Below are 27821 nucleotides of genomic sequence, written 5' to 3'. Positions count from 1 at the left end.
AGCTGACTGTACAGGACACTTGTAGCCCTCACTATCACTGCCTATATGTTGTTCTGCAGTTCCTTTTTCTGTATGATCTATCCATCACACTTTGAAAAACATGTCTGCCAGCTCTGGGCTTTTCCAACTCTCAGCACAAATGATCCTACCAGAATTGATTCTTCAATAGAGGTCATATTGAGCTGGTATTAAGGAGAGACGACATGTATTGTCTGTATAGTCAAATAAACAAAAGACAGCCTGTAGTCCAACCCCATTTTGGTTGACCTCCAGAGGTAAATAAATGGATAGAAAACACAATTAGCATCAGTTTGACGAGAATGATGACAAATCGTATTTGAGGATCTCAAACTGGTCAATGACAACCTCCTGTTGTAGCTCCATACATCAGCTGATACAGCCCTTCCTCCCACCAGTAAGAGATGACACTCAACTGTTGAAGTGCTTTAAACGGCCAGTGCTGCCAGATGATTGCGTTTATGGATAACCTCATTGATTGTTCTCCATTCAATTACTCCCTCAGAGGTGAGAGATAACTCAGTTAAGAGGCTCCGGCCTTGTAAGAGGTCACTCTGAATTAGGATGTGAGCTTTCTATGCCAAAGTGCTATCAGGCAGATTTGACTTGTAAGCATTTTGACTGCTCTGCGTTTGATTCTTCTAGTGATAGTTTAAGAGAACACTGGGAGCCAAAAAGTCATGCTAATAGCGTTAGGCGGTGGCCCTCCCTAAAAAGAAAGTTAGCAACAGAAAGAAATGGAAAGGAGTGGGAACTGTGGGCCATCTGAGCTGACGTTTATCTAACGTCCTTGAGATGAGCTGTAGAGATAAAAACAAGAGTCCTTCATTGCAGACCGTCAGCCACAGAGAAAAACAATGCCTGAATTGTGTCTACGTGTCCTTGAAGATGCTAAAAATCACAAAATAATCCTCCTTGCACTGAGAAGCTTTCATTTCTGAGTTATCTGCTGAATGCGTGCCAGTGTGAGGGAAGCTGACAAGAAGCCAGGCAGTGTTTGCGATATAATAAAGTGTACTTTCATAGCAGCAATTGAAATATCCTATTTTGTAATCTATAGTTTCCACCCTGGACTCCCTCACTGCAACTTCACAGCACCCCTAATTACAGCTTAACTGTCCCCCATCTTTCAAACCTCCTTTTACTTTGTAATCTGATCGTAGTATCACCTTACCAAAGGTATAGGTGCCATTACACACCTATTTTTCAAGTATGGGTGGTCTTCTCTTCCAGAAGTGCAGCAAGCAGACCTTTATGCGTGAAATACATTCAGAGGCTCTTTAAGGAAGCTTTTATCCTGTGTAACCAAAGCCCAGCGGACAAAGTTGAAACAAACAGTGGGTGTCTGTTCAGTCTCAGACTGCACCATATACAGCATGTGTCTGAAAACACTTGCCTTTGCCCTTTTCATAAAGCCCTGGCTCATGACTTCATTTGTGCAGCAAGAAGAGAAGGATGAACCCAGACAGTTTGCGATGAACCTTTTCCACATATCAGTGGCGGTGACAGATCTGTTAGCAGCACATTTTTCCCATTCATTCCCATTCATTGCTGAGCTGAGTATTTCGCACCTAATCCATCATGCGCATTAACCGAGTAAAGTCCTTCATCGCTGCCGATCTTCCATGAGAAGAAAAAGACAAAGATAAGCGAGAAATACTTATAACCCTATAAAAACATGACAAAACAAAGGACTGAGACTGTGTGATGTTTATAATATCAGCAGAACTTGCAGTTGTTCCTTTAGTATTTGTAAGATATAAAAGGTAACATAAGTATGGTTGAGCAGGGTTACCAGATTCTTACAAACAACAAGTAAGAAATCCAAGGTGGGATGGTCTCAGATTTTGACATTTAGTAGTTAAATACGCGCAAACTGTGGGTAAGGGTCTGGCATTGATCATGTCTTGTATTTGCATTTCCAGACTTAAAGCTAAAAATGTGTTTTTGTAGTCTTATGTTATAGTCTTTGCACACTTGCATATTCCCTTTTCCATCCTGATTACTGTTAAAGCTATTATTTCAACTGCTGATCTGATCATTATCTGTGGGTTTCAGTATTGATGCATTTAAAGATCAGCACATCTTTTTTTTTAGCCGCATGTTTCTTACATTTACTTTTAGAAACATGGGACAGATGGGACAAGGGATAGAAAATGGTCTGCAGCACGTCACCATAGCTTTTGTATTTGCCTCCTTCATGATTTCTTTGATTTTGCAAATAAACAAATTTTAATACTACACAAAGATAACCAGAGTAAATACTAAATACAGTTTTTAAATAATAATTTAAATTGTTAAGATAAAATAAACGATCCCTTGTGTGAAAGAGTAATTGCCCTCCAAACTTAACAACTAGTTGTGCGATCCTTGGCAGTAAGAACTGCCATCAGTAACTGGCAGTGAGTCTTTCACATCGCTGTAGAGGAATTTTGGCCTACTCGTCTTTGCAGAAATGTAAATTCAGCCAGACTGGAGGGTTTTCCAGCATACGCAGCCTGTCTAATGTCGTACCAAAGGATCTTAATCAAAGTAAAGACTTTGACTAAATCACTCCAGAACTTTCATTCTGTTTTTTGAATCATTCAGACTTGCTGATGGACTTTCAAGTATGTTTCAGGTCATTGTCCTGTTGCATATCCTGAGTGCTCTTAAGCTTCAGGGCACAAACTAATGGCTGGAGATTATCCTTTCGGATATTCTGGAGGAGAGTAGAATTCGTGGCTCTATCAATTACATCACGCATTCCAAAAAAATTTAGTTAATTACAGTGAATTTGTGATTTAACAAGGCATTACTTCTTCACTTCTTCATTTACTCTGTTTTTTTTCTCTCCTTCTGCTTTTTTCAGCTGCTCCTAATAAAGGAGTGGCCACAAAGGATCACTGCCTCCATCTCCCCCTATCCCTAGCATCCTGTCACACCAACCCTCTGCATGTCCTTCTTAACTACATTCATGAATGTCCTCTGTGGGCTTCCTCTTTTCCTCCTGCCTGGCACCGTGGTCTACAATATCCTTTGTCTAATATAACCACTATCCTTCCTCTGCCCATGTCCTCACACACCTCTGTTCCTCTAATGTATTCATTTCTAATCTTGTCCATCCTGGTCACTCCTAGTGAAAATGTTAACACATTCAGCTGCCTCTTGTCTTTTTGTCAGTGCCACTATCTCCACACCATACATTGTAGCAGGTCTCTCCACCATTTTGAAAGCTTTTCCTGTCACTAATCAATCCTTGCATTCATCTCCACCCACTCCCTGCACTCATTCTTCACTTCTCTTGTGCATTATATAGCTGACCCTAGATATTTGACCTCATCCACCTTCACTACATTTACTCCTCACATCTTCATCTTTCCACTTATCTCCCTCTCATTCACACACACACGTATTCTGTCTTCCCTCTACTGACTCTCATTCTCCTTCTCTCCCCTGCATACCTGTCCTGGTACTCATACATCGGCTCCTGATTCTCACTTCTGATCTTCCTGTTTGATTTGGCCGAGATCTGACATCAGATCCTGACTGGGGGAAAATAAAAGACTACATTATACAGCACTTAAAATCAGAGCCAGTGATCATCCAGCTAATTTATGTAGACAGAAAAAGGCAATGTGTCCCTATACTTGGGCAGACATGTGTAAATTAAAATGCTAATGATGCTGTCAGGCTTTAAAGGCAGATAAACCAGAACCCTGGCATTTAACTGTCATCTTTTTGATTTTAACAGAAAAATCAAGAAGGAAAATTTCCTTATGATGCATCACATACTCTCTCTCTCCTACACACACAGACACACACACATGCCCAGAAACCCCTCCTTCCCGCTTCAGCCAGTTTGCCTTCCTCTGCTCCAACCAAGCTCCCTCCGTCTTTGGTTCAGCCTGCTGGAGCTACTTTTACATTTAAAACAGTAAGAGCTAAACTCACCCTCAGCTTTTATGTGAATGGAGATGATTATTAACCACTGTGGTGTAATTTTGTGTTGAAGACTGTATTTCTCTGCATACAGGGAGTACCACATCTTGCTGGTTGATGATTCAAATGCTGATCCAGCAAAAGTCTGCCAGAAAAGGTGAGGTGGCTGCAATAAATGATGAGTAACTGTGAAAATTGTTTTGAGGGAATTATTACTAAAAGATTGGAATAAATCATTAGGGCACTAGAAAGACCACCAGACTTGACTTTCTCCTGTTTTTTCTTACAATTTTGTTGTGTTTTGATTAAGAAGCTATAATGTTAGATTAGCCTGTTTAGCAAGTTACTCAGCTTTGCTAGCAAGTTAGGTTACCTGGTTGCAGATTTAGCTAGCCGATTATTTTGTAGGTTATTACACTACCGTAATTTCACAAATGTTGTTTGTAATAATTCAAATATTTAAAAAGTGTGTACAATATATTTGGTGACCCCCCCAAGAAAAAAAGAAAACCCTATCTGAAACTTTGACATCTTATTTTAGCATTAGCATAAAGTTAGCATAAATCCCTTAAACTCCTGTTAGGAAAATTTTATTTTAGTCTGTATGCAGCAAAAATATTTTCTTTTTCCTGAATAACTTTTTTTTTCTAACATGTGGATCTTCTTCAGCAACTGAGAACCAAATTAGTAGTTGGAAGAGCATGCTGTGTGGGTCTAAATATTACTATTTTAATTTAAATTCTTTTGTTTAATGAAAGACAGTTTAGTTCTCTGGCTAGGCAAGGCACAGTTATAGGAGCTAAAAACATAAACACAGATATGTGAAAATATTTTTTAAAAAGACTAAAAACCTGTCAGGTTTCCTTTAACTACATAGTTTTAAAAAATATATTTCTATTTCTTTTACAGGCACATGGGGTTTGAAGTCTCTCTGAGTTCTGGTTGGGATAACAGGAAGGATCGAAAGGAATCAAAGCACAAAGCAAGGGGGTAATAAGATTCATCACAATACCGAGAATGGCTTTTTACATTAATTTGATCCTGTGCTCTAAGGCTGTTTAAATTACTCAACCAAGTAAAATACTAAAATCCTAGATCATAGTTTGGATGATATGACGGCTGAGTGATATGACATAAAGATCATTCATAAGTCAAAGCAAACATTTGAGACACTACAAGCTTTTTTATTTTATTTTATTTTTCTAAACCGACTGATCCTAATGCTCCATGTGGTTTCTCAGCTTAGAGGCATTTTAGTTTTTAAGAAACTAACAAAAACATTTTAGAGGTTTTTTCGTCTTTTAAAATTAAAACAATTTTACTGTTCAAGCTGTTTTTTACTCAGACTCGTAACAAAATGTGCAAAACGGCAGCTGCTGTTGCTTCAGGAATTTCTTAATCATCTGTTCACATGAACTAATGCCACATATGCAGTTGTAACCTTAATGTAACATCTGAGTGAATGTGGCCAGGCTTTTGAGCACTGCAGGTACACAAGCATGAGTTTATGAATGAAATTGATTATGTATGCAATGTTACACAATATCAATATAAGCGATATAATTTTATTCTTTATCTTTTTTGAAAATATACAACCCTACGTTTTCCCCTCACAGTTAATTATGTGAATAGGCGAATGTGGGTATAACCACAAATGCTCAGCATATTTTTAAGACAGAGGGTCTGTGTTACCTTATTTATATAAGGTATTTTATATATTTCTCCATTACTTTTTTTCAGTTTATCCAATTTGGGGACTTTTCCCACTCGTAAAAAAAACAGTTAAAATATCTTTTTTTTATCACAGTCCTGCTCATTTTCCCTTGGTGGAAGTCCAAACCTCTTTACTCGGCCTCAAAATTTTTAATAACTATGAGAACGCCTGCATAGATAATAGCATGTCGTAAATTTTGAATGTTAAGAGAAATATTGCTACGCCTATTACACAAGGTATTTCCAGCTGCATCTCAGGATTATATAACCATAATGTACAAGTCTTGACTTTTTCAAGGTAGGCAAACAAACTCTTTAAGCTAGAGGCTCGTGTCCACATCAAACTGTGCGCCTCATGCTGCGTCATAGTGAGTGTTTTGACATCTTTGAGTGGATGGCTCATAAAGTGACCCTGGAAATACCCCGTGGGCTTTGCCTCTTAAACGCAAGGTACAGAGATAAGAAATGCTGACGGTTTAATTTAGTTTAACTACACCGCTGTTGTTTTCCTTGAGAAAAATACGTGGTCATTATTTTATTTATGTACGTTAGCTTAGACATGGTTTTTTTCTGCCGGCTGTTGTCACTGTTTTCTTCTTTTTTATTCCATCCTCATTAGCGTTGGTGTAGTGCCCCGACAAACCTGCCTCTTGCTTCTTTGATCTTATGAATTCTTGTTTGTTGTTGACTTATTCGCTCTGGGACACAGCGTGGAAGCAATTCCCGTTCTTCTGTCTAAATGCCAGGGGGTTGTTAGTTACATTTAAGATAATGCCTGGTTTGAGTCCAGGCAGGGAGCATGGGATGCATGCTTTCCCTCCTTTAATTCAGCTTTCTACTGTGTATATAACGTGTATCTCATCAAGAAGAAACACGCTCCAAAAATAAGAGCAGTCTCAGCAATCTACAAACTTTTAACAGTTCCCTTTTAAGTTAATAGCTGTTGACTGTTTCATGCTCAAAGTTAGATTTTGGGTTGAGCATCACTTTTACAGCTTTGAAGGAAACCACTAACCTTCACATCCACAGCTTGAAGCCTTCTCAGATAGGCATGTACAACCCCAGTTCTTTTACTAGCTGTGTAGGAAGCAGGAGGCGGCGGGTCTGGGTCTGGGAGACATCTGGGGAAAGCTTTCAGTGTGGCACTATAAGTAACCAGGGGCGTGGAGCTGTACATTTAGGGACTAGGTGGCTTTACATGAAGACATAACTGTGAGGTTTATTTTCTTGTCCTCCCACCATAGAATTAAGAGATTTTATGGAAGCAAAAAAGTGTTGACAGCAGGCTCTGGTCTGGTGCATATGTGTTTAACAAATGTGGATGGCGTGTTTATCACAAAGTCTGGCCATAATCACAGAAAGGTAATTATCTAAACAGATGTTCATTCATACCTTTCTTTAAGTGTGAAAATACGCCTCTGTTTTTTATTTTGAAATAAATATTTTCGGATTGGAGGATTGCTGATCATCAGACCCGAATATGCTCCTTAAAAATCTTTTGCTGAGGAACTTTTTATCAAGACCCGTGGGAATAAAGCTTAAATATAAAGACCCAGGTTCTCTGTTCAGATTAGGGCTGTGATACAAGTAAGCATAATGAGTCTCTGTTGAAGCGGCACTGAGTCCATATTACTCTGTTTGACAAGAATCTGCAGTTTTCCTTGTGATTTTGATCATGTAATATACTGAAATGTCTATTGTGCTTGAGTGATTTAGTGCAGAAAAACACATGGATTTGATGCAAAATGCAAATAATATTGGGAACTTCTCATCAAAACAGAACTCTCAAGCTTAAAATATTCTAAATATTTTGAGTTATTTTTGCTTCATTCTTTGCTTTGACTCAAGAAGATCAGTTAAAACTATTGTGTATGTACCTTGCTATGCTTAAGTGAGACGTGTGCCTACATTAATTACATTAGGTTGTTGTTTTTATGTTTAAATTTGCTGTTCACTGCATGCGTATCCTGGCTGATCATGAGTTAAAAAATGAGCAATGTGAAGGATTGTCCCAGTTTCAGGCCGTCGGTAAGGTTCGTGTTTGGGTAGTGGTGATACTGTGCTACTGGGCCTCCAAATGGTACATTACACAACATGGCCAGATGTGCAGGTTTGGAGGGCACGTGACTCTTAATGAGACATTCAGAACTTCTTTTCTTCACGGAGTGAGACATTAGGAAGGAAGAATATTGAGTCTTATGTTAGCAGCTGGACATTTTTTTAATGTGTCGTACTTACTGAATGTGACAGTGTGTCGCTGTGTTTATTATTACATAGCGTTAGTGGGAAATTCTTCTGGCATGGAATCAGTATGTGTGTGTGCGTATAGAGCCCTGCATTTGAACTTGTATAATAGGTGGTGTATATTATATCACATTTTATCTGGGCTGTTGAAGTGACGCATTCTGAAAAATAAGGAAAACCTCTAATTGTCTCAGTTATCAGCATATTTGTGAGTGAATTGCTGTGTTATTCAGTGTACAATGATATAAAACAGCCAAAAGCTTTGGCAGCTTTCTAAAAAGAATATTCTTAATTAATAATCTTTTCTGAGAACTACCTATAACAAATACCATGTCAGAATCTATTTCTAAGATTATATCAACATCAAAACTAAAAGCTGATTAAATTAGAACTATGTAAAGTTGAAATTGACATAGTTCGTCATACTTGGAAGTTTTTACCCCTCAGTTGTTACACACACTCAAAATACACTGACAATTCAATTCAATTCAATTTTATTTATATAGCGCCAAATCACAACAACAGTCGCCTCAAGACATTCAAAGATTCATAAGATTATAGCATAATCAATCAATTATTACATATTCAAATTATGTACGAAGCATGTAATAGTCACTTGCAGCGTAGTGTCCTGAAGATGAAAGATATAGTGTCTTAACCCATTTGATTTGTCTTTTGATTGATTAATTTTTTTGTAATTTATTTTCTTGTGACATTAATGAACCAAGTAAAGATAAAGCTTTAAAGAATTGCTTTTTTGATGAATGCTCTATTCAGCGCGGCAAAATAAATTATTCCATATATCAGCAGTTCCAGCACAATCTCAGTCATGTTCCCGTGTCACGTCTCTGTCTCCTCTTGTCACGTACAGTTACAAGTAGTAGTGCAGGAGCTAGATTGTTTGAATACAAACTCTTCTTAGGAAGCCTCTAAAGTCAGGCACATCACATGCAAAGATTGCCCCACAGAAGTCTAGCTCTTTAAAACTTTACTTACTTTAGGCGTCTGCAGCCCTAGATTTGAGCAGATGGGTGTCTTCAGCTTAGAGGTTTTTTGGGGTTAGGTAGAGTATTTAGTAGTAGTGCACAAGTGAAAAAAAGTGCTCTTCTCCTTTTCTTCTCTTTACCCACATGTCCTGGAGTTAGATGGCGTCCCTGAGCCTGGTTTAACCAGACATCTCTTCCTGTAACAGGAAGCTCTTCCTCACTGTTGTCACCAGGTGCTTACTCACAGGGGATTGTCTGATCTATTGTGTTTTCTCTCTAATATTGTAGGCTCTTTACTTCACGATAGAAACCACTTTGAGACAAAGTTTGTATTGCTGGCACTATATACACAAAACTGAAATTAATTTAATTGAAAATAAAATTTTATATTTATATTAAAACCTCTTAAAAACGCTGCCTTTGGTATTTACAAGTTGTACTGTCAGTTTTGTGACTGAAAGGCGTGGACACAGGTATTTTTATGGCTAGCTTTATTGCAGCCTTCCAGAAATTTTAGGAGGAAAATATTTAAATGACTCACACAAACAGGATTTACTAAGGTTTGCGGCACACAGTTTACTATAAATTGCACCAACTTTAACACAAAAAGGCCTGTCTTAGTTTTTTCGCCTTATGTGGTTGTGATAGCTGCCGGTAGGGGTTTTGAAATTGGAGATGTTATCAGAACTAGTGGGTAATTGCCGATTGTAGATGACTCAAAGCTGTGAGCACGGCGCCAGAATTTTGTCTCTCTCCTGTAGCTCTTCGCTGAGTTTGGAGCCGAGTCCCACATATTTCTGGTCTTCAGTAATACTGGTATATTAATGTAGCAGAACTGAACTGAACTGAACTTGACGTGGGGTATTGGAGGGAGGGACGAGAAAAATCTCAATAAAAGATACGTACGAGGATATAACTTGCATCTTCATAGGCAGCCGGGTTACAAGTGACCAAGTTACTGTGAGCACAGTCGTTTGCATTTTTTTCAGGCTGTTAGTCACATTTCTACACAGAGATCAGTACACATGTCTGTGTATTTTATCTCAGCAGTGCGCACACAAAGAATAACTTTGTTGTAGTCTTTTTTCTTCCTTCCTTTCCCCCCCCCCCTTCCCTTTAGAGCTTCTCTTTAGATCTTGGAATTCAGTTGCCTCTCAGACTGAAATCTCATGAAACGTCATGCTATTTCAAAACTTCTTACATAAATCCCATGCAACAGGTCTGCCTGTTTTTGGCTCATTAATTTGTTCTACTCTCGGCCAATTGCTGATCACCATTGAAATGAACTGACTGTGTTCTTTTTCCGCACCCATCAAAACATTTTTTAATTGCAATATCATGCTGATATGTACTGCTTAGTACATTTGGGTCTCAACAGCTTACATTAATATGATAAAATGGTGCCATTATTGAACATCAATGAATGGCTTTACTTCAGCTAAACTTAAATGTAAATTATCATTGGATTAGGGATAAAAGGTTAATGCACATATACTTGATTTTCAGCACTTACGCCAACATTAATTTCTAGCAATTAGATTTAAGAAAATGATAAGTCAGTGTTTTTATCCATTTCTAACACATATTTAAAAAACGACTTTGCTTACTTTGAATGCCTGCTTGACTAAGCAGCACTTACTGCTCTGTGATCCACACACTGCTGTCATGATTTGTCTGGCCGGACTCAAATGCAGGACTCAGGAATGAAAGTGCGGTGAGTTTATTTACAGTGCTGGTGTAGATAGTGCTATATACAAAGTCTTTTTGAAGTGCTCGGTTTAAGAGTCCAATATGTACAAAATCTAATGGAAGGAAGGTTCTGTGAATCAAAATCCCCGAACAGAATCTCCTAACTCCACCAAGTAACAAAGACTCTCGGAACTCCGCTGGGACGTCCTAAGCACATAAAGAAGCACATTAGAGGTCTTCGGCCAGTTCACAGAGCCTTACAAAGAGACAAGATGAAGAACACCACAGTTAGATAACACTCAGGTGAATTCTGAAGGTCAGGTCCTACCTTAAATAGCAAACAGGTGAATGGCAGTTTTCTGTGTGAGAACAGCATTTTTATATGCATCTTTTTCTGCATTGTGTTATATATTTCATGCAGCTAGTAATATCAGATAGCCAATATATCAATCAGACTTTAATGCGGAGTGCATCCATTACCATAATAGGCAAATAAATATATTGTATAGTGTTGTAAATTAACAAATCAATGTTGAATGGCTTTTAGTTTTTAAGGTGTAATATAAATTACGATGGCAATTACACTTAGGCGGTCCATCTGCTTCATTACTCTTCCTTTTGTGTACTAATATTGAGGATGTGTTTGGACATGAGCTACAAGGCACAGCTGTCATTGAAGGATGAAAGTGTTGTTATTGTGAAGAAATACACTATTTGATTACCATGTATAGAAAAGACAAAGTACTTGCCTGTGATTTATTTCGAATCAGGAGGTAGGTGTGCATTCTGCAGAAGAGCTAAGTGCTCATACCCATCTGTGCAAACAAATGGAGCTAAACAAAACACATAGTGAGTACAGTAGAAGAGTGTGTGGCGTCTTCGTATGTAAAATAAAAGCTGAGCAATTCATTCTGTGTGAGGAAAAAGAGAGACAAATTGAGAGATATACAAAAATGGAAAGAGTAAGAAATCTTTTTTTTTCCTACTCTGTATTATCAGATTCTGGCAAGAAGAGCTCTGTGCTGAACTTTGTTTGTCTTCAAATTGAAAATAATATGTCAAAGGAAGGAAAAAGTGTGTTAGTTGTGTACATTTGTAATCCTGGAGGGCATGTCAAGAGCATATGTGTCAAGTCCCGTTTCTCAGAGTATCATTTTGTCCTTCAGGTTTATGTACAGCAGTGAGTTAAACGAATTTGCTTGCATTATACAAAGTTTTGGAACTTTTTTGTTCGCTTTTTTTGTTTCAGGAAGCTCATTTTATCTTTAATGCACATATTGTGGTTGTATTATGTCAGCAGCACCATGGTTGACTATATGTTTTCAAATAGAACAATAAGCTAAATTGCAGTAAAGGTTATAAGGAATGTGTAATAAACCTTTGTGGCCTTATTCAGGCCAAAGTGTAATATATATATGGCATGCACAATGTTTAATTTTCTGAGCAATTCCACCTCCTTTTAGAAGATCCCTGTAATGGCTTTTCATGTGACCTGTAGCACTAATGAAAAATGCCATGTTAACCAACCGATAAATCTATGTGAGAAGACAGTGTGCCGTCACTCCCTAAACCATGTTTGATAAAAGTAGAAGTAATGATGTTCCTTTTTAGTTTAGGACCTAGAAAAGACAGGGAGAAGGATTAAAAGGGGAGCAAAAGAGACAAACTGGAGCACAGGCCAGCAGGGGAATGGGGGCAGCCATACTCGGTTATGGTAGAAGCAGCGAATCCTGGAGGGAGTAAACCTTTAGTTTCTTCTTTTGTCTCTGACTTCATTTGTTACCCTTGGCAGCTCGAAAAGAGATGACATAACCACCTCAGTGTTCAATGAATCAATGTAGATATTTGCCTTTTAAGTTTGCATGCATGACCCAAAGCTTTCTGTTCTCTCCACAGGGAGTAAGAGGACGTGTATGTTGCCTCTTGCTGTAGTTTCTCCACCACTACCATGAGCTGGAGTTTTCTGACTCGCCTGCTGGAAGAAATCCACAACCATTCTACATTTGTGGGAAAGATCTGGCTCACTGCTCTCATTGTTTTCCGCATTGTGCTAACAGCCGTAGGAGGAGAGTCAATCTACTACGATGAACAAAGCAAGTTTGTCTGCAACTCAGCCCAGCCAGGCTGTGAGAACGTATGCTACGACGCCTTCGCTCCACTCTCACATGTCCGCTTCTGGGTCTTTCAAATTATCCTGGTGGCCACCCCTTCAGTTATGTACCTGGGCTACGCTGTCAACAAAATTGCTCGGGCAGAGGAGAAGGCAGAAAGTGGGGGAGTGAATGGATTTTCCCAGAAGAAACCCAAGAAGCACTATCTTGCAGGCAGAAAGCAGCACAGGGGCATTGAAGAGGCTGAGGATGACGACGAGGAAGACCCGATGATCTATGAAGTGGCAGAGGTGGAGAACGACGATTGTGAAGCAGAAAAGGGAGGCAGCTGTGATAGAAAAGTAAAAGCCAAAGTACGCCATGATGGGCGTCATCGTATCAAAGAGGATGGATTGATGCGCCTTTACGTCGTCCAACTCCTGTTGCGCTCCTTGCTGGAGGTTGCTTTCCTCTGTGGTCAGTATGCCCTCTATGGCTTTTCCGTTCCTGCCACCTACGTATGCAAAGACCAGCCCTGTCCTCATAAGGTGGACTGCTTTGTGTCACGACCAACTGAGAAGACAATCTTTCTCCTCATCATGTACACAGTCTCCCTGCTCTGTCTAGCACTCAATATATGGGAGATGCTTCACCTGGGCATAGGTACCATGTATGAGATAATACACTCCCGCAAGATGGAGCTCCCCAATGAGGAGCTCTACGGGCTGGCAAGAGGACAAGGCCGTCTTAACGAGGTGAGATTGAGTGAGGAAGACTACAGCTCTTACCCATTTTCTTGGAATGCACCAGCGCCTCCACCTGGGTACAACATCGCCGTCAAACCTCCTCTAGGGAACCACAACCAACCACTACCCATCACTGATCTCACTAATGCCAAGCTGGCATGTCAGCAGAATCACGTGAACATTCCCCAAGAGGAGCGTCAACAGAACGGCATTAATGATGAAAACCAGTGCAGAGCTGGGAAGGGAGATGCACCCAGGGCTGTTCATAAGGACAGCGGTAGACCTCAGAAAATCCTGGAGGGTGATAATCAGACCTACATCCAGCTGCAGAGCCACACTAACAACCGCAGCAAGCCCCACCGTGAACGTAAACACCGGCAGACCAACAGACACGCCTCCAGCAGGGCAGATACAGACAGAGGCAGCAGCGGCACCAGCAGTAGCAGCAAATATGGAGTCATAAAGGGTTCAGAGTGGATTTGAAACACGACTATGTAAAACAGCTTAGCTATTTAGCTCAGTTCAGTAAAGAAGCTTTGTATAGCAGGAAAATAGAGCGGGGGAAAGTATCAGAAATAACTCATACATTTTGCGCTAAGATTTTGGATTTTTGTTTACCTTGTTTAAGCAGAGACTTTAATGCTGCAATTGAAAGTGCCTTACTTAAAACATCTAAAAGCAGCTTCATTCAAACTGAGCAACCCTTTATGTTACAGAATTAAAGTTTTTTTTCATTGCCATCCACAGTTAAAGATTTGAATAATTTTGCTCATGAATATTCAAAATTGTTCTTCGGTTTCTTTTTGGTGTAGATCGTTTTCCCACAAGCAACAAAAAGGCTGTTTTCACATATGTACTGCAGCCCTAAACCCTATGAATCATTAGATATTGTCTTTAACATGTCAGTTCTCTAGTAAAAAATGCATGATGTTTAATTGTGCAAAATCAAGAATAGAGAAGCGAATATTCTGCTGAGTTCACAGTTAATGAGTGGTCATCCTGTTTCCTGCCTCCTGCACGCTATAGTCAGGCAGTGCCCTCCTCACGACCACAGGGAGTTTTTCCGGTAGTCTAAATGCAGCTGACTGGAATGTCCTGCTGTTTGTTTTATGTAAGTTAAAACAACAATGTCCTGGTCTAATTCTGATGATTTTTTTTAGAAGTTGTGTTTGAAAACAGCTGACAAAAAAATAAGAGACAGTATGTTTCAGCTGGTAATTTCACCATATTTTCTTTTGGTATTTTAAAAGCATTCCCACTATTTTTTGAGAAAGAAAAGAGAAGTTTTCGTTATTGTTTCGAGAGGCAAGCTTAAAAAAAAAGTCATATATTATAGTACAGGTATTACCTTTTTTTAACATACTTTATTTTTTCAACCATTGATCCAGTAGTATACATTAAAAAGAACGAGTGTATCAAGCTTTTTATATGCTTCATTTGTTTCTTTCTTTTATCAATCTTTTACTTGGATTTCCATATTTTCAGTCTGAAAGGCCATTTGTCATTTGTTGTTACTGTGTTTGGTTTTGTAAAAAAATATTTTTAGGAACAAAAAGTGCATGTTTTGAATAAAGAGTTTGTATTTGTCTCATAATCTTTGTCTTGTTTTCAATGATTTGATTGTCAGTCTAGAATGAAAACTATATTATTAATTTAATGCTGAATATTTGAGCATGTGGGTAATTTACACTGGTAGTCAGCTCAAGCTTGCATTGCCCTCTGCTGGGCACAAAGAGGGAATAATATAATAGGTCTATGTCTCTCAGTGGGATCCCTGTAGATCAAACTTACCAAAATTTTTCTGTCTATATTTTAAATCTGTCATATATTGGAAGTTTTATTGAAAGAAAGGCTCATCACTGAGAAATCTAATATATTTTGTGGTGAAATATTTAGTTTATGGCTCCTTAAAACTAACATGGCAAGTAGAATTTAAAATAGTCAAAAATGAATCTTGGGGATTTTCTCTGGAAATGTGTTTGACCAGTGATTGTAGTTTTCTGTAGTCATTGTGTATGACCCGCTGATATGCTGATAATCAGTTGCAATAAGTGTCAGATGAAGCATCAACTAAACAGCTAAGTTGCTTTTCATGAATTGTTATTGTCTGTTTTCTTGAATTTCATAAGTTATTTCTCTTATTTTCCTTTTCAAAGGCCAAAATTGATAACCAGGGTGCTTTTGTGTTGGGTTCAGGATACTGTACCAGTGACTGTAAGAACCTTACCTTTAACTCATAATATATTTCATATATATTAAAAGGTAAATTTGAAAATGAAAGCCAGGGCTCACGTTTCAGACAACAGGGTATGTGGAGGGCAGCGTCAGGAGCAAATAGTCTTTTCTTTTTTGACGTCAGTGCTAAATTAAAATGGGAAGGCGTTTCAACTTTTGATTTCACACTGATTGAAAAGCACCTGAAGGCAGCGTCAGACCGGATGTTACGCCGTCTTCATGTCCGCACTAGTGATGGTAAATTTGATTCTTTTTACTGAATCGAGTTTTAATGAGTCACTCACCAAAGTGAATCGGGTTTTGGAGTCATTTGATTCACTGAGTCAGTTGACCAGAGAGTGCAAAAAATGTACATTTTCACTCAAACTTAATTTGTTTCTCTTTTCATGTAAATCCTACTGCTAAGATGAATGATTCTAAAAGAAAACAACTATTTTATAGAGCAAAAAAGAGCAAAAACATTTCTAAAATTAAGCAATTTCCTATCAAAATTGCTTAATAAACATTTATTTTATTTTATTTTATTTTATTTTATTTTATTTTATTTTATTTTATTTTATTTTATTTTCCTTAAATGTGTTAAATATATATTTTCTCATCTAAATGTCCACTGAGCTGTGAGCCAGGGGGCGGTAATGCGCCTTAACATTGGTTGCCAACCAAGAAGAAGAAGAAGCTGTGAGCCAGGAGGGAGGGGTGAGCGAGTCCTGAGTGATTCGCTTACGATTCAGCACAGGAGGGAGGGGGTGAGCGAGTCCTGAGTGATTGGTTTACACTTACGATTCAGCACAGGAGGGAGGGGGTGAGCGAGTCCTGAGTGACTCGCTTACGCTTACGATTCAGCACAGGAAGGGAGGGGGTGAGTAGCTCAAATGTGCTGTTAGCAGAGCGATGCTACTGTGAACCGAGGAGCTATTTTCTTGATGTGAGCTTCTACTCAGGGTTTTTTCTTCCAGTTCAGAGCAGAAATTTTTTTGTTACGATACTGGATGTTGTGTTTTTCTCCACAATTTTAATTATAAGCTAGATACATTGCTGCTAACAGCAACAGGGATGAGTCAGTTGGGCTTGTGAATCATGATTCATGAGTCAGTAAAGTGATTCTCGAGTATTGAACGATTCGTTCATGATTCGCGCATCACTAGTCCGCACGTCCTCCAGTGTTTTTGAAAAAGCGGCGGTTACAGCTTCGCCGGCTTGTTGACGAAGCGATAGCAGTTTTTTTTCCGCTTCTCTCCAGCACAGGAACAAAACACAAGTAAGCCGTGTTTCTTTTCTCTTTTTTGTCACAAAGAAGCAGAACATGGGTTAAATTTAGCCGACATTGAATGGTTTCTGGCTGTTGTTAGAGAGAGCTAACCTCGCTCAAGTCGGCTAAAGCTAACTAGCAGAGTGGCTAGGCTGAACCTTGAACTGCGCAGTTGCGTTTTGGTGGTAATCTTACGTGACCGAAATTCAAACTGCTGCTCTTTAAAACAATTTTTTGTAAACATAGTTGCTAGAAAGCTAATTTACTCTTGCCGGTTTTGTAGCTTAAAAGCTTATTTGGATCTTGACAGATGTTCCTTTAATTTTGTAGGCTCCTGGTGCTTGTGACAGCCTTTACTGCACCAGGATCATGCAACCGCAGCAGTATTTAAAAGAACGTGGATATGGGCTCCTGGGAAAGCTGTGTCTTGGGGCAAAAAAGCTAGAGGGAAAGACCTTCTACCTGGACAATGTGAAGAAACAGCCAACAGTCCTGCTTTTGGAATCCATCTCTCTTTTTGGAGGGGTAAGCATATGTTAAGATAGCCTGCCAGTGGAACCTTTTTTTTTTTTTTAAAGGCTGTTGCATTGTATTTAAAATATATCTTCAAAAGTGTCTGTAAGAAGACAGACACTTTTTGATATAGATGACAAAAGCATCAATCTTGAGTCTTTTAAACCTTTGAATAATGGATTTAGTCTTGAATTCTACACGCATACAACCCTAATAACGAATATATTGATCGTCCTCACTGATCTTTTGTATGTCATTGGCTGTACTCGTGTGTCTGTTTTCTTTAGAAAACAAAGTATTATTACTGTTGATAAACACTTGATAAGTCCAAATGGTCAGTGAACACTTACAGTACATCCACTGGACTGAGGTTAGATTTTGCATTCATCAGAAACTCACATGGATATTGTTTTAATATTTTTTTTTCTTTTGAAGAGGGTCGAGAGTTTTCTACACAAGGATGTAAACTTTGTTGTGACTGGAAACAAAGAAGGCCTGGACGAGAAGAGTATTGTTTCCAAGGGTGGGGCAAGTCAATCAGCCCAACAACTGATTAAGCAGCGGGACAACGGCCTCATCAAGCAGCGACCTGGAACTCCCAGGCCAATGGTACTTTATCTCCTTTTATCACTTTCAGTCAGGCTTTTGATTAGTTATCAAATACCACAAATCTATTTTGGCAGATGATTTACTGCCCTGAAACCTGGAAAGCTACTCTGAAAACATTCTGACTAACACAAGATCACAAAAAAGATCAAATTCATTTGGCAGTGTAAGTTAAAATGAACTACACTGTATAACTGCACTGCGTTTGTGTCTATAGCCTTGTGGCAGTCGAGGGAAAGTGCTGCTCGAAAAAGCCATTCGCAACAATGTAAGTCAATGAAGACAAAATTCTCTTTATAAGTACTGATGATGTATTTTGATATTTTAATTCTTCGCTGTCTCTTTTCTGATGAATCTGCCTTGTAGGAACGACTGCAGGGAAGCAGTGTTTTGTCCAGTGCTCGATCATGGGGAGTCAAGATTTTGCATGTGGATGGTATCCTTTTGACTAAATTTAATGGAATTTCACAACAAACCATGATTAACATGCAGTGAGCCTATGCTCACAGCAGATGGCATTGTGTGATTGCTCATGTTTTCTTGTATGCTGCTATTTTAATGCGGCTTTTAATTGAAGTTGTCTGCTGTGTACCAGTTTGTGGCTGTTTATCTTGTCCAAGGAACAATCAGAAACTTGGCAAAGCGCTACAAAAAATCCAGACTGTTCCTAAAGTGGCTGGACTTGAACTATTGTGTTATTTTCAGTACTCAAAAGTATCTTTTTAGGACAGATGTCTACAGTGTCCTTTGTACTTTGTTTTAAACTCAGTGCCCAGATTAAAAAACATTATTTGTGTTTTGCACATTGAAAGTTGTTCTTTAACATGTTATCAGATGCCCTCCGTTATCTGAAACATTTAACTCGAGAGAGCTTCAGTACTAAACACAAGAGAGCAGAGGTGAGGTGTTTGAGCTGTTTCTTTTCACATCATTTTACAGATTTCCTGTTGTAGCGGTTTTTAGATTTTAGGGCTGGAAAATGGTAACGATAGCGAGCAAACACATGATGGAGACCAATTAAAACTGAATGAAGTAAAAGATATAGTTGATGTTGGTTTCATATTGATGATTTTTATTTTTACTGCAGAAGACTGGCACTAAACATCAAGGCTCTCCTGCTGTCAAGGGTAAGTCTGTGGTTATGTTTTGATTCAATTTCCTCGCAACATTTGTACTTTGGCTAATTTATTTGTCTTTTCCTTCTCAAATATGCTGTCAACAGCTTTGGCTTTGAGATCCCCGTATCTTAAAATTGAGGACTTGAGCAGGTGAGTTCCCTCTTTTGAGGAGTTCAGTTTATATTTAAGGAAGAGAAAGTTTATTTCTTTCCTTTAGAAATCAGTCACACCTAGTTTTAGAATAGCTTAAAATAACAAGATACTCCGATGTTTTAAGTTAATTTTTTTTTCTTCCCCAAATTAAATCCTAGTCAGTAAAGACAGACAAGTTGGGATTTAGCAAGGCAAAGGAAGGTTTTTCTTTCTCCCCCAAGGCCTGCAAAGCCTCATTTAATGGTTCGGTGTCAGATTCGAGCCTTTTTTAGAGGGTTAAGCATACTGACAGTGAAGCAGCAGTGGGGGGCAGTGATCTATCCCATTGTTTCTGCCCGTCTTGCCCCACTGGGTGCTGGTTCTGGAGGTGTGTATTTCAGCCCAGATGAATTTCTTGTAATGTGACAAGCTCCTCTCCCACTGAGGCAGCTCCCCAGGAGGCCAGAGCTCAACTGGATACGATTTCTATTTGATGAGGCTTTGCAAGCTCCACTGCCCCTTCCTGCAGGGGATCTCTGTGCTAACAGAGCCCATCATTTGCGCTCTCATTTCAGTTAATTGATGTGATCTGGCTAATGTGTATGGGCCATTGCTATGACATTGAACCCATGGCATCTGGACTGCTAGATACAGTCGATCTCAAATAAGTTTTTGAAAAGTGGTTAATATAGCTTCAAAATGCTTCAGCTATATAATTACTGTATTACTGAGTCAGTCTTTATATTCTTAGTGTTGTAATGTTGAAACATTGATACAGACATTTTTATTTGGTTTTTCATTTTTTCTATTGTTCCTCCCTCTGTTATTCTGCCATGTAAACAGGAAATACAAGCCTTTGCACATGCAGTCTATGACCTTCCCAGATCTGTACTACGCTGGTCGATTCAGTCCCTTTGAATGTCCAACTCCTCCTCGGTTTGAAAAGAAGACAGAGATGGAGGAAACCAAAACAAGGTTTGTTCACATGTGGTTGGCTAACTGTTTGAATAATACTGATTATTATATATCTTACAAACTGTTTGATTATTTTTCATTTTTGAATAAATGGTTGAAATGATGGTGGAAATAAATTGCACTCCATGAAGAAAGTGTTTTATTCTGTAAAAAGTATTTTGAGGATTCATAATATTTGTATTTTTCTTAATTAGGGTCAAGAAAGTTGAAAGTAGCATTCAAGAAAAATCCCAAAGTAAATCCCCACTTAGTTGTAACCCTTCACCTTGGCGACCACGCAAAAAGGACACTTCTTACTGTGAATGCTGCAAACAATCATTCACAAATCTGGAAGAGGTAGGAATTTTTTTTATTTTTTTTAAATTATTATTTAAAGCAAATAGAAGTTGGTTCCTTTGGGTGATTTTGTTCATTTTCATGCTGTAGTTTTTTTGTGTTTTTGTTTTTTTGTCCTTGAAGCACTTGCAGTCCAATCAGCACCGCACATTTGTGCTGGATCCTTTGAATTACAGCTTGGTGGATCAGCTTGTGGTTGAAATGCTTCCAGAATTTGATCCCAATCCACCCCAGCAAGAAGAACTGAGCAGGTCAGCTTGGATTATGAGATATATATATATATATATATATATATATATATATATATATATATATATATATATATATATATATATATATATATATATATATATATATATATATATATATATATATATATATATATATATATTTTTTTTTTTTTTTTTTTTTTCTCACTTCTGTTTTCAACTGATCGTCTGTATCCTTCTCTAGACTTCCAACTCTTTTGCCTATCCATGATGTCTGTGAACTGGAGCCTCTTTCTGATGCCGAGACGGAGCATGCTGTTCAGACCCTGCGGAGACGAGGTTCATCATTAAATGCTCACCTTTCCAGCCCTACCAGGGGTCCTCTTTCCTGTCCAGGCCCTGCCAGTCCATCACCAGGAGTTCAGTTTACCGTCCCAAATCCAGGCACTCAGCCCGCTGGCGCTCAGTCTTTCAATCATGTGACAGACTGCCAGCTGCCTGATATGCATCCTCAGGCTTTGAGTCCAATCATGCCTGTATTAAAACCTGAAGTAGAAGCCCAGGACTCAGTCAATCAACTGCCTGAAATTCAGTGTCTCTCTCCATGTCCCCTCTCTGACCCTTTCTCCCTGCCTCCAGTCCTCAGCCCCCAAGTCCCCTATTCCTACATTATAAATCCTCAAAGTCCTTACTCAGACCCCCCTGTCCTCAGTCCTCAACCATACATCACAGAGGAGCCTGTGGAAGGACAAACTGAGGATTGTGTGTTTACATTTGTCTCAGCATTCACAGATGTTCTCTCCACCCCACCACTTACCTCTGGGGCTGTGACCAATGCAGGAAGAGCAAAAACGGACAACGTTGTTGAGTTTGCTGGGCTTGTGTGTTCTAACAGATATTTGGAGTGCACCACGCGATCTTCAGGTAGATCTCGTTCCCTTCCTCGTCAGTCAGAAATCGCAGTAAACCCCAAAAAGCGCTGTCGATCTGCCAGCCCTGAATGTGGCAACAGTAAAAGGATGAGGACAACAAAGACTGGTAACTGTGATGGCTGGATGGGACAAAATATTAAACCACCAAAACCACAAAGTGACAATACAGCAAAGAGTGAATGCGCTTTACTCTTGGACAAGCTCCGTTATGAAATCTCTCAGTCTTGTCTCAGTTCAACTGTCTCTTCAACATTTACTACTGTGGATATGTTTGGTTTAAAACAGACTTGTAGTACGTTTTGTTTTCCGAGTGCACAGAATTTAGCTCGATCCTCTGTCAAAATTGACCTGGCTGCCACTCAACCAGTTGACTTCCACACTGATAAATGTCACAGTGGGTTTTCTAGTCAAGAATCTCAGCGTTCAGTATCTCACTCTACCTCAATCTGTATCGAGCCAGGCCTCATCCCAGACCTGGCGAAGCTCTCTCCATCATCCTCAGAGTCAGACTGGGACTGTGACCTGCTGTCACAGCTGGGCCCGACCTCAGCTACACCTCTGGCCTCCACTGAACAGAACTGTGAGCTCGACAAGGAACTACTCCACAGGCCGTGTCCCTGGATGCACGACACCAGCTACGAGTCACACCTGCATACTGTCCTTAAGCCATCAACCCCATCCGCCTCAATGTGTGGGGAAGAAAGGGACCCTTTTAGCAGGACTGTGGTACCGATTGTAGAGGTTCAGCACTGACAGCTATTTTCTTGACTTTTTTGTGAAAGATGGGAAGCACAAAAGCCCTTTGTACACTGAATAAATATTTAAAATTAGGGCTTAATTTCAGATTTAATTGTCTTCTGCATTACATGCTGATTAATTTATCCTGCATCTTCCCAAGAATTTGAATCCTGTTGATGATCATGTTCCTCTTGAACCCTCATTGTGCATAGTCCCCTTAATAGCATGTTGTGCTGACCGCAGTCGCTCAGGCAGCTCTGTTCGGGAACTCGTGGCGATACTGAGAATTTAATGAGGCCTTCCTGAAAGGGGGCATTATTCAATTACTGTAAGTGCTGCGCCTGGATCAGGTCCCACATATGCTGGTGTTGATGGTCAAACAGACGAGGCGTTCACAGGGTGGAGGACTGACGAACTGTGAGCCAAACCACCTGATTAATGTCAAAGCTCTTCCTGCATTTTGAGGGTGGGCCAGAGGACTGGCTTTGTCAAGGAGAAGCAAGTTAGGTTTATTAGATATACAGTATGAGGTCATCTACCAATAAATACCATTTTTGGACATCTTTGATATGATGAAATGGTCTATAAAGTCCAGAACTCACTGCTGCTTCTAAACATGAAAAAAAGGTCACAATGTGACAAAGGGAATGCAACATGATTTTTGCATATGGAAGTATGTCAGTTGTCTCTGGGAATGTGAATTGAAGCCTTGTACAGTGTTTTTTAATAAATGTTTTTATTCATAAATATTCCCCCCTCTGCGTGCTTTAAAAAGCTTTTTTTTTTTTCATGTGTGGTGAAGACTTTATAAATGCTGACTGTATGTCAAACTTAAATAAGTGAAGGATGAAGCAAGGGCAGCAGCAAGTCGATGTGTCCCGTTTGGTTCATCAGACCAGCTGACATGAACAATATTTGATATGTTCTCCTCATCCCAGTTTTCATTAATACTAACTGCCCAGTTTTCACCCAACCGATAAGTGAATCATATTATTGCGTATATATAATTCAAATATATTCATTTACATAATTCTTTCGGGATAATGGCTTTAATTCAATATTAATTATAAGAAAATGTATTTATTATTCTAATCGACAGGGCAAAGAAAATACACTTAGCTCATCTGCATTATAAATAATAAACCACTGTTTGAAATGCATTAGATGGATGGCATGCATTTGAAGTCCTTAAAATAATGCCTGAATCTGGACGGTGCTATCAGGTGTTTCCCCTCGGGCTCCCGGGCCCGAGTGCTGGATCCATTAGTGTGTGGGTGGTCCCGTCACACCCCACGTGCCGCTTGTTTCCTCGCGCAGCCTCACTCAGTAACGAGCCCGGCAGACAGGTGTGTGAAGCCGAGCAGCTCAGGGCGACACGGACACACAAACACCATATTACCCCAGCCTAGAGGAGGAGGAGCCCCTTCAAGGTGTTTGTAAGCACCACAGGCGGACAGGGAGTGAGAAATGCGGGTGTACAGCGTGAAGGCACCAAGCTGCTGTGTTTGTCTTTACTGTCAACAACAACAAGAGTCCTGCTGCAGCTCCGCTCACGGCTGGTGTCGGTTCATTTAACGGCGCTGCACGGAGGAAATCACTGGGACTATGTGAGCATCATGCTCGCGGTGAGATGCCTGCTGTTCGCTGCAGTGTACGCACGGTACGCCGAGACAGGTAAGAGGTTCCCACGCTTCAAACAGAGCCAAATACTCGCGATGTAATAAATAAGTAGGGACATCAAGAAGCTCACGGCCAGTTGTTGATTCTGGTAAGTAAAACTTATAAATGACCTTTTCGCCCCACCTGTGTGCGTGTCCTCTGCAGCTCTGAGAGAATGGGGGAGTCCGGAGGGAAGGCTGCCGCCCGCGGAGGAGGTCGTTCAGCCCAAGCGACTCCTGCAGCAGATCCACACTGAGGAGGAGCTCCTGCACAGCCGACTGGACACCCGGGTCAAGAACCACCCAGCCGGTGAACAGGTGAGCTTTGCCTGCTTTTGTTACCGCCTTTTTTGTTGTTGTTTTTACACCTGTTGTCCAAACCATCAGAACTGAACACATCATTTATCGTCATTAGATTTCCATAAATATCAGTTTCTACATTTTCCCCCACATTGAGATCAGATTAAGACAAGAAAGACATCAAGAGTAGACCTTGTAGACCCCCAACCAAGATGTTTTCTAACACTGCCTTTAGTCAAACATCCAGCAGGAACAGTTTCATCAATGATGCAGAAAATCTTAAAAATGTAGAGTAGAAAGCGTGTCTGTTAACTGCTCTTAGCAGACTGAAATTTAATTTTTCATATTTTTAGTTATAGTTTTGCTGATGTGGGTCATCTTCATGATATGTAACCAGGTTGTATTAACTTCAGATTAGTTTACTGTGCATAAAGCTGGACACTGACAGTGTAAACCAACCTTTGCTGTTTGCTACAGAGAAAAGATGGAAACTGTGTAATAAATCTGCTCTCTGTCGAGCTTGTTTTTCCCTCTATGCCTTCTCTCCTGAAGTCATCTGTCTGTCACATTTACACCATTCTTTAACACCCCCACCCCACACACACACACCACACACACCAGGGCATTAAAAAGGCAGATAAAACACATCCCACCCCCTCAACTTCAGCCTTTTGCTCCTTTCGGCCTCATCAGATGATATTTCACACCTCTACCTGTCCTCTTTTGTTACCTTTGCTGTAAACGCTGTCAGTCAGCGGCTGGCAGGTCAGTGGATATGACACGGGTTTGACCTTGATGTGCCCCCTGTGGTCAGCGTGTTGTCTCGTGATCTCTTTCTGCTGATACCAGAGGTGCCCTTAGACTTGAATTTAGATATGAGATGCAATCAGCAGGCTTACTTTACACTGTGCTAGCTGCCGATCGCTGCACAGTGATTGTTTTTTGTGATTATGCATCGTAAGGATTTAAAGTGGGCCTATTATTCCTGTTTCCAGCTTCATATTTTCAGTCTTGGGCTCTACCAAAGTAGCTTCGCATGATTCTCAGTTCAAAATAATCTTTATTTAACTTATACCAGGCAGCTGTGCATCCCTTTAGTTCATCAACTGTCTGAATCGTGCAGGTGTAGCTCCACACTTTGAGCTGGTTGCCCTTCTCAAATAGAAGGTTTGAACATCAGGTGGACGGGGCTGCTATGTTTAGACCCGTGTGAAGTCTGACCTTTAGTCTCTTACCTGTACACACACTGACGTGAGTATTTGAAGTTTTGGTCATATACACAGCATAAAAAAACCAAAAACAAGGAAAAGCTTTGCAGGCTCCCCTTAATGTTGCTGTAAAACTGTCCCCAGCTTTAAGTTTGTAATTACGGACTGGAAAAAAGATTTCAGTCTGGGATTTCTCCCAGTTTAGAAAAATGTTAATGCTGGCGTTCAGATCAAGTGGCCGGTTTAAAACTTACAATAGGGTGGTTTTCAATTGTGGGTACAAAATCTAGCTACAATTTCTGTATGTTATTTCCTCTGCTTCCCTGTCTGCTATTGTCCTGCCAATAAAAGCCAAAAATAAGTCTTAAAAGTGCTGATCGCACTTGTGACCTGATGCTCTGAGTTTGACTTTGGACAGTGTGGGCCTTCCTAATGGAAAAACTCTTATTTGATCTGTGAGTCATAGCTATGAAATCCAGTGCTCATATCCAGTGAAAGTATGAGAATATTTTTAATGGGTAAAGCTCCACTTTAAGTAACAGTACACAGTCATTATAATGTCAGTTCTAAGGTTTTGCACATGAGGACATAATAAAACCAGTTCTTAAATCTTTTAGAGTACAGCTTGAGGTCAATATCGACACAACACAGTGTTTATGTAAGAAACACTAAGCCAAAATGGAGAAGCAGTGTGTGGAAAGACAAGGTGCACCCCAGGATTCAGTTGCTGTAGAAGCACCTTTAGATGCAATAACTTAACTGACCTAACTTTACAATGGTAGGTCAGTCCATTGAAGTTCAGGCATTCATTTATGCACGGCTTTCTTAAGGTCGTGCTTGAGGTCTGGATCTCTGTAACACCTTCAGTGTTGATCTCTTTCACCATTCTATTGTAGATTTGTTGCTGTGCTTGGGGTCATTGTCGTTTGATGCAATTTCAGTCAAGTTTTAGCTGCCAGACTGATGGCCTCATATCTGACTCCAGAATATTTTGGTATACGGAGGAGTCACGGACGACTCATTGCCTCATGTCCAAGCTCAAATCGTCACCCCTCCACCACTGTGCTTGTGGTATGTGGTGTTAGTGTTGATATGCTGTGTTTGATTTTTGTGCATTACGGCCAAACGTCTCCTCTCTAGTCTAATGTTATGTTTTTGTTTTCTTTTTCAGTTTATCTGAGGTTGTAGTTACTGAATTTTTAGACCTGCTAAGTTATTTATTTATTTATTTTTTGTTATTCCCTTGTATGTAAAACCTTTTTAGCGTGACTGTATAGTCTGGTGTAAGTACTGAGTTTTAAAAAACTGTGGGTCCATTTGTATCTGTGGACAACAATGTAACGTGTGAAACTAAACTGTAGTGTGGCCTGAATTATGATCAAAATTTAAATAAGAAAAATATAATAGTGAGAGTGCTAATGGAGCATTTGTATTGCTGCTCACAAGCCCCGTTGTGGTCTTTTATTGTTTGGTATATGGACCCAGTGGAGGTTTAGATTGATACTAAGTGGTTTGCTGAGAGTGCAGGGTATTACTAATGAGACCTGCCTTGCCGCTGGCCAGTGAGCACTGACGGGAGCTACTACAGAACTCTCTTTTAATATGGATTGGGCTCACCTTGGAGCAAGGTTAGACGGAGACAATGAGCCCTCAGCACAGAATTTTATCCAAAAGCCGCTGGGTGGATAAGATGTGTCTCCTCTGGGGAAACATTCGTAAAAAAGGATATTCGTATTGTAATTTTGCTGCTTATATTTCCTCTGCCACCTATAGCTTCTGCTGCATATCCGCTCTACTTAGAAGGATAATCCTTTTATTGTAAGCAAGTTTTAGTCTCTATCCAGGGTCTAAGAAATAAGGTATCATCTTTCGTTTGAAATGTAAAACCCTCCGAGGTGAATTGGTGAAACAGCAAAAAGTGTCTGCGTTAGATTTTTGACCATATTTTTAAAGTTAAAAAGAAGAAAAATGCCCATACTGCCCACTAAATTTGACATCAGCACACGTTACTAAAAGATCAGCAAATGTAGAGGTCAGCTAATTAGTTGGTCGGATCAGATCCAATATTCATCCAATTCTCCTAATTGGGTAGAATAATGTGAACATGTGCTACACTGGCTCAGATGCTGCCACCGCTCTGCGGTGTTGAGAACGTTCCCTCATCCAAAGGAGTACATTTGTGACTCGAGAGGCTCTCCTGAATGA

At 39.8% G+C, this 27821-nt stretch overlaps 3 protein-coding genes across 5 annotated transcripts in view; all 3 read left to right on the top strand.

Moving 5' to 3' along the window:
* The first annotated feature begins 3871 nt into the window (after positions 1 to 3871).
* On the top strand, positions 3872 to 13980 carry LOC146381575 (gap junction gamma-1 protein-like). Its single transcript, XM_084937646.1, has 4 exons — positions 3872 to 3934; positions 4034 to 4096; positions 4849 to 4929; positions 12468 to 13980. The coding sequence occupies exon 4, from the start codon at positions 12520 to 12522 to the stop codon at positions 13888 to 13890; it is 1371 nt and encodes a 456-aa protein (XP_084793772.1). The 5' UTR covers positions 3872 to 3934; positions 4034 to 4096; positions 4849 to 4929; positions 12468 to 12519; the 3' UTR covers positions 13891 to 13980.
* Positions 13981 to 16499: 2519 nt separating this feature from the next.
* On the top strand, positions 16500 to 23188 carry dbf4b (DBF4B-CDC7 kinase regulatory subunit). The gene is made up of 12 exons (XM_084937639.1): positions 16500 to 16900; positions 17222 to 17416; positions 17840 to 18013; positions 18228 to 18278; positions 18377 to 18446; positions 18845 to 18909; positions 19098 to 19137; positions 19233 to 19278; positions 20104 to 20235; positions 20430 to 20571; positions 20695 to 20822; positions 21025 to 23188. The coding sequence occupies exons 2-12, from the start codon at positions 17261 to 17263 to the stop codon at positions 22463 to 22465; spliced, it is 2445 nt and encodes an 814-aa protein (XP_084793765.1). The 5' UTR covers positions 16500 to 16900; positions 17222 to 17260; the 3' UTR covers positions 22466 to 23188.
* A 557-nt stretch (positions 23189 to 23745) lies between these two features.
* The window catches only part of adam11 (ADAM metallopeptidase domain 11), a 31090-nt gene continuing 27014 nt past the window's right edge, over positions 23746 to 27821 (top strand). For 2 of the 3 annotated variants that reach the window (XM_084937641.1, XM_084937640.1), the window contains exons 1-2: positions 23748 to 24124; positions 24275 to 24426. In XM_084937641.1, the coding sequence (XP_084793767.1) occupies positions 24067 to 24124; positions 24275 to 24426 (210 nt within the window). In that variant the 5' untranslated portion in view covers positions 23748 to 24066. Of the gene's footprint in view, positions 24125 to 24274; positions 24427 to 27821 lie in introns of all 3 variants that reach the window. The other variant, XM_084937642.1, reaches the window with a different exon arrangement.

Source organism: Perissodus microlepis, chromosome 8 (assembly GCF_051167445.1).
Source record: "Perissodus microlepis isolate ML-2025 ecotype Zambia chromosome 8, ASM5116744v1, whole genome shotgun sequence".
Classification (NCBI taxonomy): domain Eukaryota; kingdom Metazoa; phylum Chordata; class Actinopteri; order Cichliformes; family Cichlidae; genus Perissodus; species Perissodus microlepis.
Note: the sequence above shows the minus strand (reverse complement) of the source record. Positions and strands in the feature narration are given on the sequence as shown.

Bases quoted from the DNA above. Each gene is read 5' to 3' on its own strand.
- LOC146381575 (XM_084937646.1), top strand. From the start codon at position 12,520: ATGAGCTGGAGTTTTCTGACTCGCCTGCTGGAAGAAATCCACAACCAT.
- dbf4b (XM_084937639.1), top strand. From the start codon at position 17,261: ATGCAACCGCAGCAGTATTTAAAAGAACGTGGATATGGGCTCCTGGGA. The intron at 18,910-19,097 runs GTGAGGTGTTTG...TTTTTACTGCAG, and splicing joins CTAAACACAAGAGAGCAGAG to AAGACTGGCACTAAACATCA. The intron at 19,279-20,103 runs GTGAGTTCCCTC...CCATGTAAACAG, and splicing joins AAAATTGAGGACTTGAGCAG to GAAATACAAGCCTTTGCACA.